The 17,772-nt window shown below is 53.9% G+C and overlaps 2 protein-coding genes across 2 annotated transcripts in view; one reads left to right on the top strand and one right to left on the bottom strand.

The window, feature by feature from the left end:
• The first annotated feature begins 6,826 nt into the window (after positions 1 to 6,826).
• CLDN5 (claudin 5) lies at positions 6,827 to 8,339 on the top strand. Its single transcript, XM_040465051.1, has one exon. It carries the CDS (start codon positions 7,023 to 7,025, stop codon positions 7,677 to 7,679), a length of 657 nt encoding a protein of 218 aa, XP_040320985.1. The 5' UTR covers positions 6,827 to 7,022; the 3' UTR covers positions 7,680 to 8,339.
• Positions 8,340 to 10,952: 2,613 nt separating this feature from the next.
• CDC45 (cell division cycle 45) overlaps positions 10,953 to 17,772 on the bottom strand; it is a 33,581-nt gene continuing 26,761 nt past the window's right edge. Inside the window, exons 16-19 of the mRNA XM_040465133.1 lie at positions 17,333 to 17,451; positions 14,725 to 14,801; positions 12,687 to 12,753; positions 10,953 to 11,088 (exon numbers count right to left, since the gene is read on the bottom strand). Coding sequence (XP_040321067.1) covers positions 12,689 to 12,753; positions 14,725 to 14,801; positions 17,333 to 17,451 — 261 coding nt within the window. The 3' untranslated portion in view covers positions 10,953 to 11,088; positions 12,687 to 12,688. The remainder of the gene's footprint in view (positions 11,089 to 12,686; positions 12,754 to 14,724; positions 14,802 to 17,332; positions 17,452 to 17,772) is intronic.

Here is a 17,772-nt window from a genome sequence, read left to right as displayed (position 1 = left end):
GTCTCCCTCTCTCTCTGCCCCTCCCCTGCTCGTGCTCTGTCTCTGTCTCTCTCAAAAATAAACCTTAAAAATTTTTTAAAATAACGTAATTATTGATATGATAAAGCTTAAGTCTGCCACTTGATATTTGTTTCTGTTTGCACTCTCTCTTTTTGTTTCTGCTTCTGTTTCCTGCCTTCCTGTGGTTTACTTAAATATCTTTTAGAATTCCATTTTGAATTATCTACAGTGTTGTGTTTTTGTTTTTGTTTTTTTTTTGAGAGAGAGAGAGACAGAGAGACAGAGAGAGCAAGCAGGGAAGAGGGGATAGAGGGAGAGGGAGAGAGAAAATCTTAAGCAGTCTCCACGCCCAATGCAGAGCCTGACACGGAGCTCAGCCTCATGACTCATGAGATCATGACCTGAGCCAAAATCAAGAGTTGGACACTTAACCAACTGAGCCACCTAGGCGCCCCTATAGTGTTTTTGCGTGTATCTCTTTGTATAGCTTTTTAATGGTTGATCCAGGATTACACTATTATACACATAACTCATCAAAGTCTACTGGTGTCAATATTTATCAGTTGGAATAAAGTGTAGAAACCTACCTCCCTTTATGTCCTTTTATCCTCCCCTAATTATAGTATAAATATCTAGATATCTCCTCTACATAGACCAAAAACCACTTGAGGCAGTGCAATAATTTTTGCTTCAAGCATCAAACATAACTTAGAAAATTCAAGAAGAGAAGGAATCTATTATATTTATCAGGATTTTGCTTATCATTTTCTTCTTTCCTGATATTTCAAGATTCCTTCTCTTATCATTTTCTTTCTGTTTAAAGAACACCCTTTAGTCATTCTTTTAGGGTACATCTGCTGGTGATAAATTTCTCAGTTTTCCTGCATCTGAGAATATATTCATTTCCCTTGCATTCTTGAAGAATATATTCAGATATCAAATTCTGGGTTGACATTGTTTTTCTTCCAGCACCTAAAAAAATATATTACTTATCCTGTTCTCCATGGTTTCTGATGAGAAATCTTTGATCATTTGATTTGTTTTCACCCTATAGGTGAGGGTGTCTTTTTTCTCTGATTCTTCTTAATATTTTTCTATGTCTTTAGTTTTCAGAAATTTAATTATGATGTGTCTTGGTGTTGATTTTTTTTGGGTTTATCCTGTTAGAAATTCGGGCAACATCTTGAATCTGTAGGATTTTTGGTGTTGTTTTGTTTGCTACATTTAGGAAATTTTCAGCTATTATTTCTTTGAGTACTTTTTTTCTTTTTTTAAAATCCCTACCCTCTTTCTCTTCCCCTTTTGGAACTACAATGGCATGGATGTTAAATCTTTAGTTATCATCATACATTCATCATACATTTCCCCAAGGCTTTCTTTGCTTAATTTTTCCAGTCTACATTCTCTTTCTTGCTTAGATGCAATAATCCTATTGTTCAAATTTACTTATTCTTTCTTCTATCCCCTCCATTTTGCTGTTGAGCAAAACTCTAATCTTAGTTTAGTCCCATCTACCTTGGTCAGAATGGGAAGCCCTCCTTGGCATGAGTAGAAGCAGAAGACAACTATAAGAAAATATAATTTAACTTGTATCGTCTACATATAGAAGGACTTTTTAACAGTTAAAAATAAAGGTAGGTAGGGGCACCTGGGTGGTTCAGTGAGTTAAGCATCCGACTCTTGATTTCAGCTCAGGTCATGATCTCATGGTTCGTGGGTTTGAGCCCCATGTTGGGCTCTACACTTATAGTGGGAGAGATTCTCTCTCTCTCTTTCTCTCTCTCTCTGTGTCTCTTTCTCTCTCTGTCCCTCCCCAGCTCAGTCTCACTCTCAGTCCCTCAAAATAAATAAATAAACTTAAAAAAAAATAGAAGGCACAGTGAGAAAACCTAAATAGATTCAAATACTCAAAAATTCAAATTTCTGTAACATCCTGAAAAAAATCAGTAACAGATTTCATAGCAAATGGCAAAAGGTATGTGCCACATATATGACAGCATGTAATGTTTCTAACATATAAAATGAGAAAAACATCAATTCACCAAAGAAAAATTCACCAGAGGAAATAAAAATAAGCAATATAAATTAAAACAAAATTTTAACACATTGCTATTCAAAGCAAGTTAAAGATACCATTTTCTGCCATCCAATAAGTAAACTTTTAAAACTGTGGATACCCAATGCTGGTGACAGGCAATGCAAATGCATACTCAGATAAGAGGTCTATGTGATACAACCTCCTGGATGTGAGCTAAAATTCTTGGAGGAGTTTTTCCTTAGGAAATCACTCAAAATACCAAGACCTACTTTTGCAGCAGTATTATTTACAACAGAAAAACCATCATTTATCAAAGTATGTCTTGAGGGATGATTGCATAATTAATCATCATCATTAATGTTAATCCAGCATTCACCTTGAGCTAGGGAACACTGTCCCCTTGACAGTCCCTTGACAACCCTTTGATCCTTATCATCCCCATTTTACAAAACCTCAGAACAGATTTCCCTGGTCACATCCTGCTCCTGGGAATGGTGGAGATAGATTCTATCCTGTCTCTGTCCAACCCCCAAGGCCATCTTCCGGGCAGTTAAAAACAATAGTAATCATGAGGGTGTTTTTAACAAAGTGTAGACATGGTTATTATATGATGCTAAACAAAAAAGGCGGGTCTAGAATCACTTTATGATTTTAAGTGGAAAGAATATAAAATTGTTGTAAAATGCAGCATGCAGAGAAGGAAAGAATAGGAGAAGGAAGCGTTTTAGGGAGAGAAGGTGGACAGAGAGGCCATGGAGGCAGTGCAGGCATGAGGGGTGAGGAGTGGGAGTGGGGTGGAGGACTACTTCTGGTCCTTGGAGGCACTACTGCCATGGGCTAGCCTCCTCCATGCTCCCAAGGGCACCCTGGCCTATGCAGAGACCACCATTTGGTACAATCTATGACGTCATCAGGGGCCTACAGGACCCTGGGTCTCTGTCAACCAGAGCTCCCTGCCCTTCACTCCCCATCCCACTGGGGAAGTAAAAGCCACAATGTCCTCCAATTTGAGCAAATAGCCAGTGGCACCTGTTCTGAGGACTGAAGTCAGATGAGCTGCAAAGATCAAGGGAGCCAGGGAGGACATCTCAGGAACCCATAGAGTGATAAGGAATGGCAGCAGAGGACCCAGGATTTGTGACAGCCTCCCCTCCAGACTTGCAGCCTCCATTGTGAGGGCTTTGTTATCAATGGGGAAAGTAAGACAAGGAGAGGCCAATTCACTAGTTTGAATTGTGAATTCACTAGCTGTTTGTCAAAGGGTGCTCTGCATGTCATCACAGGCCCTGTGCCCCTAGTAGGCCCCCAGAGCAGGGCCAGATGATGTGGGGATTCATGCTGCCTCTGGAAGCACCAAGAAAGGGCACCAGGAGGTGTTCTGTGATCAGACACTCTACAAACATCTGCTGCACTGAGGGAAAACATCCTTAACTGTTTCAAAGCCAAAAGATAGAAGGTTGTTTTTCACTTCCTGTGCAATTAAATTGGCTACTAGGAGCTTCCCAAACCCCAGTCCCTAGGAATCAGGAGCCTAAATTTAGACTGTCCCTGGAAAGTCACCAGATCACCCCTGGCTCTGGGTCAGTCAGCAGCTGCTCAAGATAAACTTTACTTTCTGCTGACTCAGGCCTTTCCCTCAAACAATTAATGAGATCCTGCTGCACTTCCCCTGGGAAAGCAGAACAATAGCTGTAGATGAGCAGGTGGCCTTGGCTGGCACACTGGTCTGGGAGCTCCTCTCCAGAGATCAGGGATTCATGGCCCTGCCCAGGCCTGGACCCCTCTGACCTCAGCCTGCAGGCCCTGGCCCACTATCTTGCCCCAACCTCACCGGGCTCCATTTGCCCCCCCAGTCACCGTGCTCCTTCCCATCTCTGGACTATGACATGGAACTTCTTTCCTGGACCTTGGCTGAGCTGTCACCTCCTCAGAGATGGCTTTATCACTCTGCATCACACTGCCATCTCTTTACCCCATGGCCATGGGCACATCTGAAATGGCCCTACCCAGTTACTGGTTGAGGGCAGGAGCTTGCTGGGTGTGTTCTCCACCCAGAGACCGTACTTGGTGCGCAGCAGGTTGTCACAAGACCACCACGAGTAGAAGGAAGGGCAGGTGCACACTCACGCCCCTCCTAGGTCTGGGCTGGGCTTTCTCTGTGCTGCTCTGGTTCCACCAAAGGCCTAGGCCACAACCAACACAGTGGTGTTGGGATAGAAATCAGACTGTGATAGGTGGAGACTGAAGCTTTTCCATCAAGTCCCCAAGATACTATGAAGCTGTCCCCAAAGAGACAAGGGCTCACTGGGGCCACCCTGGGGTGCCAGGCTGGAGGTGGACCCTGGGAGAGCCACGGTGAAGGAGGCAGGTGGGCAGGCAAAGGGGGAGATCCTCATGCTGGCTGCAGCTCCAAGCTGGCTGGAGGGGGTGGCAGTAGCCAGAAGTCAGCCACAGATCACAGGAAGCGCCTTGCCACGGACAGATGCATGAAGATGGTCACTGTGTGGAGGCTCATTCCTGGATACTGATGGGGAAAATCACTAAGCAGAAGGACAGTTCTAACGGGCATCTGAGAGTAGGGCTGGGGGACAGAGGCAGAAAGACATCCAAGAGCAAGTGATCTCAGCAGCACAACTTAGAAGATGAGCAGCCCCTACCTGAGGGACACACACTGAAGGCAGAAGAGGCCACGAGTGAGAGCAAGATCAGCCTGGGGGCCTAGAGAAAGACAAGTGTGGATGGAGCATGGAGTGTGTGCTGCTGGACTGGCCAGGCCCAAGGCAGGCAGGCAGACAGGCAGGCACACATCACCCTGGGCAGCTCCCAGGAGTCAATGCTTTGATCACTTTGTCATGTGAGTCATGACAGATTTCAGGCAGAGTGTGACCTGGGAGAGGGGCCTGCAAGCATGGCCTGGCTGCTCTGAGAACATACTGAGTGGGCAAGGATGGGGTCCAGACGGCCTGAGAAGGCTACAGCAGTCATCCTGAGAAAAGAGCAGTGTGGAGCATGGTGGGGGACTTGGGCAAGGTCCCTGGACTCAGGCCCAGAGGGAGCAGGATTGGGAAGGGGGTGGGTGGTGTAGCTGGGCCCCCTGGAGTGGACAAAAGGAGGGGATGTCCAGGAAGGTCTGCGGGGTGGAAGGGGAATGGCCCATGAGTCTGCAGCGGGAGGGAAGCAGTGAGGTGATAGCTGGGAGGAGGCGGTGGTCCTCGAGCCCCATCCTGTGCAGGGATAAGGAGGTTGGGGGTGAGGAAAAGGTTAAAACTTCTCCCCTCTCCCCACCTTCACACACAGGGCCCAACAAACTTGCCTTGGGTGCCTCTCCATGCTAGCTGAACCGGGCATTGGCCTTATCTCAGAGCCAAATGAGGGGGGGAGGAGAAGGAACCAGGTCCCAGGAAGGACAGATTTATCAAAACTCCTAGGCTGTGGCTGGCCTCAATGTCAGGCCTTCTCTGTGGAGGGCCCTGTCCAGCAGCACCAAGCACCTTGGACCAGAGGAAAGAACCCAGGTCCCAGCCACCTCAGTCCAAGACATTACAGATTTTGCTGGAAACAAAAGGGCTGATGGGGAGTGGGGAGGGAGCTGCCAGAAAGGGGCTGGTGCCCTCATGGGGTTCTGGGCTGCAGGGTCTGTTGCCCCCACCTGAGTCTCAGGGGGACCCAGTGTCCATCCCAGCGGGCCTTTCGAGAAACGGCTGGGCCATTGTGCAGAAGAATGCCCGGAAATCCCGCGCCTCCCGCCTCCAGCGAGGATGGGGGCTCTTCCTCCTGGCCAGGAAACTCCAAGTTAGCTTCCGGGAGGGTGGCCTGGGGCCTGGGGTGCCAGGGGTACCACTGCCACTGGTGGGAGGGCAGAGCACAGCACCTCTGTGTCCCTTGTGTTTCTCCTCCCTGAGGGCTAAAGGACGCCCCCAAACCCCCGGCCACAGGCTGCTCCTAGGAGGACAGCATGTTTGTTGAGTCACTGGAGAACACTGGGGACTTCCTGAAAGTGGTGTCGCCTGAGCTGGGCCTCAAAGAATGGGGGATGGAAAACATCTCAGGGAGAGCAGTAGCCAGCACAAAGGTTGGGAGGTCCGGGAATCCCCGACGACAGGGGCAGAGTGGGGGTCTCCGGAGGCGGCAGAAAGGCCCCTGTTCCACCTGCTTCATATTGGGGAAGGTGATAGAGTGGGCAGTGGCGCTGGGCAGGACCTTGGGTTGGAGACCCACACACACCTGCCTGGACTTGTGGTCTCTGAGACACAGTGCCAGGACTCAGAGAGGAACTGCGCAGTAAAGGTGCAGAGAAGGGACTGGGGATGCGACTGGACTCCAGGGCGAGATTCCTGGAGTAATAGGCGGAGCTGTCGGTGGACAAGAGTCTGCAACGCAAGCCTCTGCAAGGCGATGATGGTGAGGGGTACAGTGGAGCTGGTTTGGGTGGTAGAGACCTCCCAAGGGCTCATTCCTGGGTGTAGCCGGAGAAGTTGGTGCAGTCATAACAGCTCCCTGAAATGGAGAGGCTGGGACACAGGGAGTGGGGGCCCGCAGAGCGCGCGCCCAGCTACCCCAGGTCAGTCCGGAGCCAGCTCTGGACAAGAGCCGGGCGGCGGCCGGGAGAGGAGTGGTCCCCGCGCCCTCCGCTACCCCCGAGGCAGTTGTTTCCCTAACTCCGGATGCCGGGGGTGGCTGTGATTGGTTGAGGGTCGACGGCCGGTGCACGGATTGGCTACTCGCGGACCAGAGGCTGGATCCGCAGCGCAGGGTCCGCCCCCGAACCTTCAAATGGGAAGCCCCCCTAGGAGGCGCCCGCAGTTCTGAGGCGGTGGAGCAGACTTGCTGGAGCGGCGGACGGGAGGCGGTGAGCCGGCAGTGAGCCGGGCGCAGAGGCACCAGGGCCCTCTCAGGCTACAAAGCCGCTCCACCGAGGCACCGCCGCGCTCTCCCGGAGGCCCGGAGGCCCGGGGGCCGTCGGGCGCCCATCTCGCCTTCAGCCATGGGGTCGGCCGCGCTGGAGATCCTCGGCCTGGTGCTGTGCCTGGTGGGCTGGGTGGGCCTGATCCTGGCGTGCGGGCTTCCCATGTGGCAGGTGACTGCCTTCCTGGACCACAACATCGTGACGGCGCAGACCACCTGGAAGGGGCTGTGGATGTCGTGCGTGGTGCAGAGCACCGGGCACATGCAATGCAAAGTGTACGATTCGGTGCTGGCGCTGAGCACCGAGGTGCAGGCGGCGCGGGCGCTCACCGTGGGCGCCGTGTTGCTGGCGCTCGTCGCGCTTTTCGTGACCCTGGCGGGCGCGCAGTGCACTACCTGCGTGGCCCCAGGCCCGGCCAAAGCGCGCGTGGCCCTCACAGGCGGCGCGCTCTACGCGCTCTGCGGGCTGCTGGCACTCGTTCCGCTCTGCTGGTTCGCCAATATAGTGGTCCGTGAGTTCTACGACCCGACCGTGCCCATGTCGCAGAAGTACGAACTGGGCGCGGCGCTGTACATTGGCTGGGCCGCTTCGGCGCTGCTCATGTGCGGCGGCGGCCTCGTGTGCTGCGGCGCCTGGGTCTGCGCTGGCCGCCCCGACTTCAGCTTCCCGGTCAAGTACTCCGCTCCGCGGCGGCCCACGGCCAGCGGCGACTATGACAAGAAGAACTACGTCTGAGGGCGCTGGACTCGGCGGGGCCCCTCACCCCGGCCACTCCCGCAAGCGGGACGACTGGCCAGGGGCGTCGTGCATGGACCGCAGCCTATGCTAGGTGGTGCGGCGCACAGTCTCCGGAATGGCCGGTTCTGCCCCTGGACGCGGCGCACCGGCCGACTGAGACCTTTCACGCGCCCGCAGCCCGTTCTCTTCTACGGCCACTAGCCGGGCCCTGCCCGGAACAAGAGCCACGCACTTGGAAGGACTTGCTCGGTTTCTTTTTCGGTGCGCAGAACTTGCTCCGATGTGAGTGGGGCGCGGGGTTCCTTAGGCTGAATGGACAATGGACCGAAATGCCGCTTTCCTCCCCAACCCTCAGGGTCTTGGATGCCGCCATCCTCCCCAGCGGCTCCTGCTGATTCCAGCCAGGCAGACGGAAAGCCCAGGGACCCCAGCCTGGACTGCCGGAGGGCTGTATACAACCGACCTTTACCCCAAGATCGGGGCCTGAGCCCAGGGGGCCTTGAAAGACTTGGCTTGGACCTCCCAGCCTCACCCCGGCAGCTCCCCAGGAGAGGATTATGGGCACTAGATCCTGCGTGGGGAGCTAGGGCCCTGCCCTCCTTTGCAGCTTGTGGGGGAGGGTAAGAATTTGCTTAGTAAATGGTTTGAATACCCTCCCACCTGTGTCCTGTCCTCTGTCCAGTCACTGCAAGTGCCCAGCAGCACCCCTCATCCACTCACCCACCCACCAACTCCTCCCTGAAAGGCTTTTTTGGAGACCTCCCAGGGCTGTCCCTGGGACCCAGAAGATGTATGGCCTTATCCCTGGTCCTCCCTGCCACTCAATCACCTTCCCACTGGGTGGGAAAAATAGCTACAGCTCATAGCAACCCAGGAAGGTGAGATCTGTAGTTAGAAGAGCCTGGGGCAGGAGGGTGATGCAGACCCCAGAAGAGGATGCAGGTTGGAAATTACTCCCCCCATCCCAGGTCCCCCGGCCACCAGCCAGTGTGGCATTTTCAGATGCAGGAAGTGCTGAGGGTGGGCTGCCAGGTTGCTGGCTTTGAGGAGAGGCCTGGCTCCATGCACCACAGGTTGGGTGTTTTCCACCAGCGCTCTCAGGGCTTGCCTATCTGTGGATCACAGCAAATGACCAGACATCTGTAAAACACTGACTGGGACCTTTCAGTCAACAGTGCAGCAGGAACGGGCAACTCCAGGATGTGTGCTTGGCTCCAGCAGAGCTAGCTGTAGGTCCACAAGCACGTTGCTATGGGGAGGAGGCACTTGTGCAGGTTGCCCAGAGAGTACCCGGGCCAGGCTCCAGACCCTTGTCCTGGCTCTTCTGCCAGTCTCAGCGCAGACTCTGCAGGGCCCATACTCATGTAGCTGGCCTGGCAGCCAGCCCAGAGTTGTACTGACCATTAGCACCTCTGTGCCAGCCCCTGCCAGGAGCACCCTGTGTAACCTTCCTCCTGTGAGTGGGACCCCTGGGAGCCAGTACTCGCCTGGGCCAGGAAGCCAGGGGTTGGGGGGGGGGGGTCACAGGAGAACAGAGCACACCAGAGTTATCTACTGCAGTCACTGAGAGCTCCTTGCTTCCAGCCCCATTCTAGGTGCTTGGAATGAAAGCAGTTTTACTTCTGCCAAAGGCCAGGGCAAAAGACAGCTGTGGATGGGGGGAGGGAGGGGTCTGTAGGGAGGAGCTCCAAGCCCAGGCAGCAGAAAGGCTTGGCATCTGCCCCCAACCCTGGCCTTGGGGACCCTGTCCAGAAATGCTTGGGCCAAATCCAGTGGCAAGCAGTCTCCCAAGCCTGGCCAGACTCCCCACTGTGGGGAAGAACCCAAGAATATGGGCTCAGGACAGCTGCGATGAACACTGCTCTGAATCCCAGGGTTTGCAGCAGAGCCAGTGAGTTGAACTATTGGGTGGCCTGAGCTCCTTGCAATGGGATGAGCTGCAGCGAGATGGGTCCCATAGCATAGAGGTCCTCAGTAGCCCCCCCGGGCCTGTGTAGCCAGGACCACAGAACAACCCTCAAATGCAAGAGTGTGTGAATCTGGGGCTTTGGCTCTTGGTGGGACTGCTGAAACAAAGGTCCTTAACTCCTGGGGCCAGCCACACTGGTGTTTGGCCAGGAGTGCAGGCCCAAGGCTACATCCCACACAAGCCTAGAGCTTTCTGACTCCTTTGGGACCCAGGCATCAGCACAGTCCCAATGATGTGAATGGCCAAGGTGGGCAGCTTGAGGGCCCTGAGGAGTTAGGCTGCTGCTGCCTGACTCATGCCAGGCCAGCCAGGAGCACATTCCATTTACTAGAGGTCAGGCAGGAGGAGCCAGCCTCCAATGCGGCCAACCTTTCCAAAGGTTATGCCCCTTTCCAAAGTTCACCCTTAGACCTGGCCACCCATGTCCTCAGTTCCAGGCCACTGGGGCTTTCCACCAACTTAAAGCCTACCTAAACCACTCTGCTTCCTCCTGCCCAGGGCCCCAGGCACCACACCCAGGTGGCTGTGTCACTCTAGCCTGCTTCCTTGGCACCCTCACTCCAGGCAGAACAGCCAGATAGCCTCAGACACTTATGTCAACAGCTCTCTCTTACCTAAAGGGCAGGAATGGCATCCTCCTTGCCTCCAGATTCCCTCAACCCTTGCCAGGGCTCTGGGGACATCTGGGAGAGTGGGACCACCAACTGATGACACAGCTCCCGACTGAGAACTCTTGCTGTTCTGAAGACTCTGAAAGTTGCCAAGGTCCTGTCCTGCTCGAACCTTCTGTGACCCGGATGCCAGTTAAGCCATCTCCGTCCAGGGCCCCTTAGCCAGCCACACCCTTCCCAGGTGAGGACTGTGCCCTTGCTATCTGCTTGACTCTCCCAGCAGCCTGGGGGTGCTATGTGTCTATGGGGGTGCCAGGACAGGAGGTGCTGGAGAGTAAGATGGCTGTGGGAGGGTGGGCCTGGCAGGGGGACACGGTCAAGAAGGTGGGCCTGAGATGTTGCCAAGGCCAAGTGGACAGGAAGAAGTGATGGGAGAGCAGAGTGAGGTCCTGGCTGGCATCACTGGGCAGTGGTCAGCGCAGGAAGTATGTAGAGGCCCAGGTGCTGAGGCACCCGACATCCACCACCCCCTGCTTTCCAGGGAGCCTGTAGGCCACCGCCCCCCCCCACATGCTGTTTACTGCTGGGCCTTGAGGTTACCCAGGACACAGGAAAAGGCTCCTCCACATCCACAGAAGGCTCAAGACAAAAACAAGTGCTGTCCCTATGACCAGAGCCAAGACTGAGGCACCAAAGCTAAAACAAACATTTTATTCCATTAAAAACCCACTGTGGGTGTCTAAAACCATGTCCATAACTTATAGTCTAAATAAAACCCAGTTAATATAAATTAGGAGAAGGAGGACACATCAGAAGAAATCAAACTCTAGAAAAGAAAAAAAAAAGTAAATTTCAAACAATTCTAACATCTTTCCAAATTAAGCAAACTGCTCAGGCCTTGCCTCTGACATGCTGGGCTTGCTTCTGAGTAGCCTCCACCACTCACACAGGTGAGGAGTGGTGACCATGGGTGGAGGGCCGCCCCAGAACTGAAGTGCCCACTGGCCAGGTCCAGGCTGTCATTTGCTTGAGAACCTCCAAGGCCTCATGGCCCTCCACCACTATATCGCCCTGCAGACCCTGCCAGTGCCCTGTCCAGTCTCAGCCCCGTGGTACCTTCACAAGGTTTCTCCCCTGGCCTGGAACGTCTCCCCATACTGTCCCCCCACCCACCTTCCTGGCTGGCTCACTGTGCACACTGTCATGGTGGCAGGGCACACAGCAGCACTGGCATCATCACTGAGCAGGCCGCAGGGGAGGAGTATGCTTCAAATACCAGCCCCCCACCCAAAAGCCCCCACTTGTAGCCTTTGATTTGGGTCATAAACTTATACCCTGCCCCCATCTGAAGGCTCAGTGCTCATTGTCCAAGGGGTGTTAGCCCCACTTCAGATGAGGAACCCGTCATAGCCTGGCGAGGTACCCAACAGACCTTGCTGAAGACCCGAAGGGTCTGAGTCCAAAGTTCCTCCCCAACACGAGCCCCTTTATACCCTAGCCTACTCTGAAAGAGGGACTGTGGGGTCCCTGAGACCCCCTATATCATTCTCAGCAGGGCCCACTGGGGCCCTGACAGGGGAAAGGCACCTCCACAGTTTCCAACCCACTATGGATGGTGGGGGAGCGGGAAGACCCTGGGCCAGAACAAGGGCACCCCTACCTCAGAGTCTTGACAAGGCCTGTCTACCACAGCAGTGGCTCCAGCCCAGGGCTCAAGGAGATGCAGGGCTGGGTGTGAGCATCCACTGTGTGGGGGGCCCTTCAAGAGAGATGGCATGAGTGGCACTGGAAAGAGCCCCAGCTGGTGAGCATCACTGTGGACTGCCAGTGACAGCCTCATGCTGGTGCAGGCCCACAGAGATGACATTTTATAGTTATTGATGAGTGGCTGCCAACAGCTTTGTTTTCTCCTAAGTCAGATGCACAAGAGCCCAGATAGGAGCCTCTGTGGGCTCTTGCCCAGAGCCTGATACAATGCTGCAAAAAGCAGCAAAGCTCCAGGTGTCCCTCCCCTGCCCCCCTCGCCCACAGGGGTCACCCTCTTTCCCGGCAGTGCCAGGAGGCCTGTATTTCATTCACTGATGCCCAGCCCATAGTGTGGTCAGGAGAGGGTAAATGCCAGCTCTTGCTGAAGGAGTCCCAGGAAGCTTAATGAAATTAGCTCTTTCAAAAATGCCCCGTTGTGGCACTGCCGCCAGCCCAGGGACATCCTTGGGAAAAATGTGTTGGTCCCAAATCTTAGAACACTGCTTGGGTCTGAAACCCAAGTAGAAAAGCCTGGCTTGAGGAGGAAAAACTCAAAGCAGGGAATGAGGGGCCCTCTTTACACTTCAACAAGGCTGGCTTTGTGGCAGGGCCACCCCCAGCCTCTTCTGGGGAGCCCCCCTGAACTCTCCAGCACCCCACCCCTCCCCCACATCTCACCATCAGGACAGGAGAGAAACAAGTGCATCCAGAAACTTGCTCCGATCCTCTGCTTTCAGTTCAATTACTGAAGTAATGAAAGAAAAACACCTCGTGAGGTGGAGGAGTAGGGCTGAGGGTGAGGGAGCAGTAGGAAAAACAAGTCAGGGTGTTTGAACTCCTTCTTCCGAGTCATCCAAGATGGGAACCACCCTCCAGCACATTTCAAAATGTACTCAGCTCCTTGAGGCCTGGAAAATTTTGAACTCAGAGGCTGTACTTCACTGTCTGTATTTAATCCTCAGAAACTGCTGGCTGCCCTGTTAGTGAGGCTAGCTGGGCTTATAGTCTATGGGGAGGACCCTCTGGGCAGCTAGGAGATTGGCAGTGACAGCCAGTAAGGGGGACATGGGATGTGACAGTTTAGAAAAGATCTAGGCAGAGACAGGCCTTCCCATCCTGCTGGACACAGAGCCCTGCCCCATCATGGGTTGCAGGAGGCCCTGAGTCTTGCTCTGGTCAGTCTCTCGGCTTCAGTGCTCTCCTCTGCACAAGGGGGACACGATGTGAACTGCCTCCATTTCTGGGGGGCCATCAGACTCAGACAAGCACATGGACCCTCATCAAACAGGGCAAAACTGGACCAGCCTGGTCCTGTGAGCCATCTGGAACCCCAGGCCCAGTGTACCCAGGTGGGTGCTGGCCTGGCTCCCTCTGCCGTGTCCCTCCTCACTGCTCTCCACCCATGGGGGAAGCCGAGTAACTCCCAGCCCGCAAATCTTCTGTGAGAAGCTGGGACATCTTGCAGGCCAGCCAGCACCAACATCTCCCGCATTGGTGTGTGCTGCTGCTGGGGTTGAACCCACCCAACATAGAGCCACAGCCCAAGTGGGCCCAGCATGAAAGAGCTGGCTTTAGATGACTGAGGCAGCTGGGATAAACACTGGGTCACTGATGGTAGGGACTCATTGTAACAAATCAGCTGATGGTGATGAAAGACACTGTCCTTTCTCACAGATGGGGGTTATGGGCTGAAGTATATTCTCCCCAAGTTCTTGAGTAGAAGGCCTAGCCACCAGCGCCTCAGACAGCATGTGCTTTATTTGGAGAGGGGGCTCTTGAAGGTGTTTAGGTTCAATGAGGTCATATGGGGGAGCCCTAATCCAGTCTCACTGGGGCCCTTATAAGGAGACAAAGACACAGACGCAGAGGGACGACTGTGTGAGGACACAGCCAGAAGACGGCCATCTGCAAACCAAGGAAAGAGGCCTCAAAAGAAAACGATCCTGTGTACACTTTGATCTTGGACTTCAGCCCCTAGAACGGTGAGAAACGTACTTCTGTTGTTTAAACTTCCTAGTCTACGTATGATGTTATGGCAGCCCGAGCACACTAATACAAAGGGTGAGGGGTCACCATGTCTGTTTTACTTAAAAATCTGTCAGTGAGAATAAAAAGTAAATATGGCTAAATGTCAACCATGTTCCACGCTGGCCTATGGAGAAAACTGTGGGGTGTTGTGGGGGACACTGGCCAGCTTGCAAAGCCACCCCCTGGACTGGGCTCTTCCATTCTCTGGGTTCATGCAACATAAGGGTGGGGCCAGTACCTGGGCTGTCACAGGACTACGTGGGACCCTTCATGATAACATAGATAAGAGCTGCTGGCCTGCAGTGGTGGCCAGCATAGCCTTAGAGGCAGTGCTCTTGGGTTGCCATAAGCCCTGTTTCCATACCCACAGAAGAGGCAGGTGACCCTGATGGGTGAGGCTGGCCCAGGAGGCTCTAGAGGCCAGTCCTCGGGACTCCTTTGTGAAGTGGTCTCAAGGGCTGGACTGTAAGGCCAAAGCCAGGCTTATGGCTCTATGGGCAATACCCGTTCTCTCTCTGCCCTGGGAGCCCACCAGAGGCAGGGGCATCCTAGAGCTCCCTGAGCCACCTGGTCCGGGGCTGGCTCCAAAAAAATGAGGGCTGCTTGCAAGGTATTTCTAGCGATGCCAGCTTCCCTAGTTCAAGGCCAGCGTTGACCTTGAAAGGGCCCCAGTACAGCAAACTCTTACCTGAGAGGTCAAAATGGTTGTGCAGCGTCCGAGAATTGGTGCCCTCTGCTGCCTTCTCGAACGCCCGCCCAAAAAAGCTGCAGACATATAAAAGGTCTGTTGGGAACCCATCCACTGTAATGGACCTTCCTAAGTCCCCAGAACAGACATTAGACTTGGCCCAGACTCCTCCCTGGCCGCCGGTTCTACCTGTTGGCACTCATACTCCTTCCTGGGCCACTGTCCTCTGAGGTCTCACCCACACTCACTAGATAGTCACCTTCTCTTGCTGCTGTTCAGCATCCAGCTGGACCCTGTTCAGCCCTCAGGGCATGAGTGTCCCTGGGCACCTCCCAGGGTATGCCCTGACTGTAGCCTCTCTCGTGCCTGCCACCGTACCGGCAGCTGGGACAGAAGCAGAGGCTCAATGGGAGGCATGCTGGGATGGGAGTCTTGGCCAAGGCTGGGTCACACACAGGGTGGAGATGGGAGGAACCTGCAGGGCCGGGCTACAGTGTGCGGCCACAACTCAGGGGCGCAGGAGCATCAAGGGTGCAGGTGTGCGGCAGGGAGGCACACCCAACCCCTGGGGGCTCAGGGTTGCTGCAGGTAGTAAGGGCTGGCAGTGGAGGGAGAGCATCACGGGGAAGGGACTTGGGCTGGGCACAGTCAAGGAGAACAGGAAGAGGAGGGGCGAGTGCTTCAAACCTCTGTGGCAACTCTCACTCGAGACTGCATACCAGCCAGAGTGAACCACTAACCACAGTCACATACAGCAACAGATTGATGACTGGAGTGAGGACGCAGGCAGCTGTGGTGGCCTGTGGGGGAAGGGCTTGCTGGCTGTCTTGGGAACACAGCCCAGGAGCCCCTGGCCAGCTCCACCCCATATGACTGAATCCAAGACCCATGGCATAGCTTTGGAAAGCAGCCCAGCAACATGGAAGCATTTGTCTTAAAAAAGTCCATTGTCTCTCCCAACTTGCTACCTAAATGGCCTTTGCAGACACAGAAGGAGGTCAAAGCTCACAAACCAAAGCTAGGATTGATCCAGATCCAAGACCAGCGTCTTCCACAGCAGAGGCCAATAAGAGCTAACTGGGAAAACTGAGGAGTACAAGACACTAGTGGTCCTTGGTCCCCAAGCTGCCCCACTTGGGGGCTAGGTGTCTTGCTGCCAGCTGTCACTCAGTATCTGACCAAGGTCACCTCTTGGGATGTGTTGGGGAGCACTGAGACTCTGCCAGAGAGGCAAAGGATGGTCACACATAGCCCCTGGGATTAGTCACAGGGCTCTCTGGCCATGCAGAGCATGAAGGGGGCAGCAGGGAGAAGTGGGGAGCCCCTCAAGGCCCTGCCTGTTGGCCAATACAATGTCTGGATGGAGTGGGCAGGAGAAAACCTGACCTTGCTGCAGGAGGAGAATGAGAACCCAGCCCAACAGATGCAGGGAAGACGTTTAGAAGACGGGAGAAGCTTCTCAAAAGCACAAGAAGATGAACCTATGCATTCACAAACCCACTGGTACAATGTCCACAATAACAAAAAGTTAAAAACAGCCTGAATATCCAATAGAAGATGACAGGTAAACTGTCACCTTCATTTAACAGGTTTCCTACTGCTAGAAGTCACTTTTGAAAAAATGTGCATAAAGGGCTGATACTCGGTGAGAAAACAAAATGCAGAAGTACACCACTGACGAAAGTCCAAAACGTTTCCTAGACACTAAATAAAGAAAAGGTTGAGGGAGGACAGGGAGCCACCACCCCAGTCTGGGTGACTACAGCAGTTCTGCAGGCTTCTGCCAGCATGCGGGCGGTGGGGGGTGGGGGGGGTGGTGGGGTGGTGGTGGTGTGCTGGATTCTCCACCTGCTGCCCAAACCATGGGGGTGCAAGTGAGCTCAACTTTGGAATGGCAACTCTGTGCTGGCAGGCAGCAGCCTGGGTGTGCACGCCCCTGCACACACTCTAGTGAATGATCTTTGGTATTTCAGCTCTTACAACTAAACTTTTAAATGTTTGGCAAATGCCTGAAGTGGGGATTTAGTGAATAGTGACTCTGACTCACTGGGGTGGGGGAAGGGATGGGAGACACTGCCTGGATCTCCTCAAAGGTTAATGTGAGGCCCCAACAAGATGGTGATCACTCATGAAGGCTTTGAAGGCATTGTACAGAGTTGGTCTCAAGGATCCTTACAGGTGAAGCCTAATTTCTGGGGTGGCTGACCTGAAACCCCTCAGATTTTCAGTATAAACCATTTGTACCTCAGAAGAGGGTTCTGGCCCAGGAAGGGCTGGGGTTCCTGCCCAAGGCCACACAGAGCCAGGATACCTTATCACACCTCGCTGTAGGTGTGGAGCCCATTCTGGATCCTGGAAGAGCCAGACACTCTTGTCTGGGAGGCCTTGAACAAACTAAAAGAATTCAAAAGTCCAGTCAAGGGGTAAGGCAGAGGCTCAGTGGCTAACCTGCAGCCCACACATTTAAACCCTCACAGTCCCGCCACATGGTGGAAAAGGCTATCCTTGGTGTGGCGTTGAGGGCAAAGATCACCCAACTCAGCAGAACCCATGGGCCAATAACACCCCTTGAGATCCCAACTCCCAGGAGATGCAGAACCCGGCTCACTTCTTCCTGTCTGAGCTGTCCGTCTCTGGGGGGATGCCCACCACAGTCACAGTGCCCTGCTCCACACTCAGGGGTGCGGCCATCACCAAAGGCAGCAGCTTGCAGCGCCGGTTCTTTGTCTGCGGAGGTAAATTGCACCCTTAGTCACCGCCCCATAGGGCACGCACACCACTCCATGCCTAGAAGCTCTAACAGGGCCAGCCACCCACTCTCCAAAAACCTCCAGGGGCTTTCTCTCACTACAGATGCTCAAGTCCCCATGCAGCTGCCCCCCACGCTGTGACACCCTATTCCTAGCCTCCTTCTGTGCCAGTGTCCCTTGGTTGTTCCCTCCCTCACCTCCTTTAGGTCCTGAAGCAGTTGTCACCTTCTCCAGGAGGACCCCCCCCAACCAACCCCCCTCCGTCATCCTGCTTCAGCTTCTCCATGGCGTGCCACCA

The sequence above is a fragment of the Herpailurus yagouaroundi genome, unplaced genomic scaffold, assembly GCF_014898765.1.
Source record: "Herpailurus yagouaroundi ecotype Mexico unplaced genomic scaffold, PumYag 545, whole genome shotgun sequence".
NCBI lineage: Eukaryota > Metazoa > Chordata > Mammalia > Carnivora > Felidae > Herpailurus > Herpailurus yagouaroundi.
The sequence above is the reverse complement of the archived record's forward strand: the minus strand, read 5'-3'. Positions and strand labels throughout refer to the sequence as shown.

Excerpts from the sequence above, each read along its gene's own strand:
- CLDN5 (XM_040465051.1), top strand. The coding sequence starts at position 7,023 with ATGGGGTCGGCCGCGCTGGAGATCCTCGGCCTGGTGCTGTGCCTGGTG.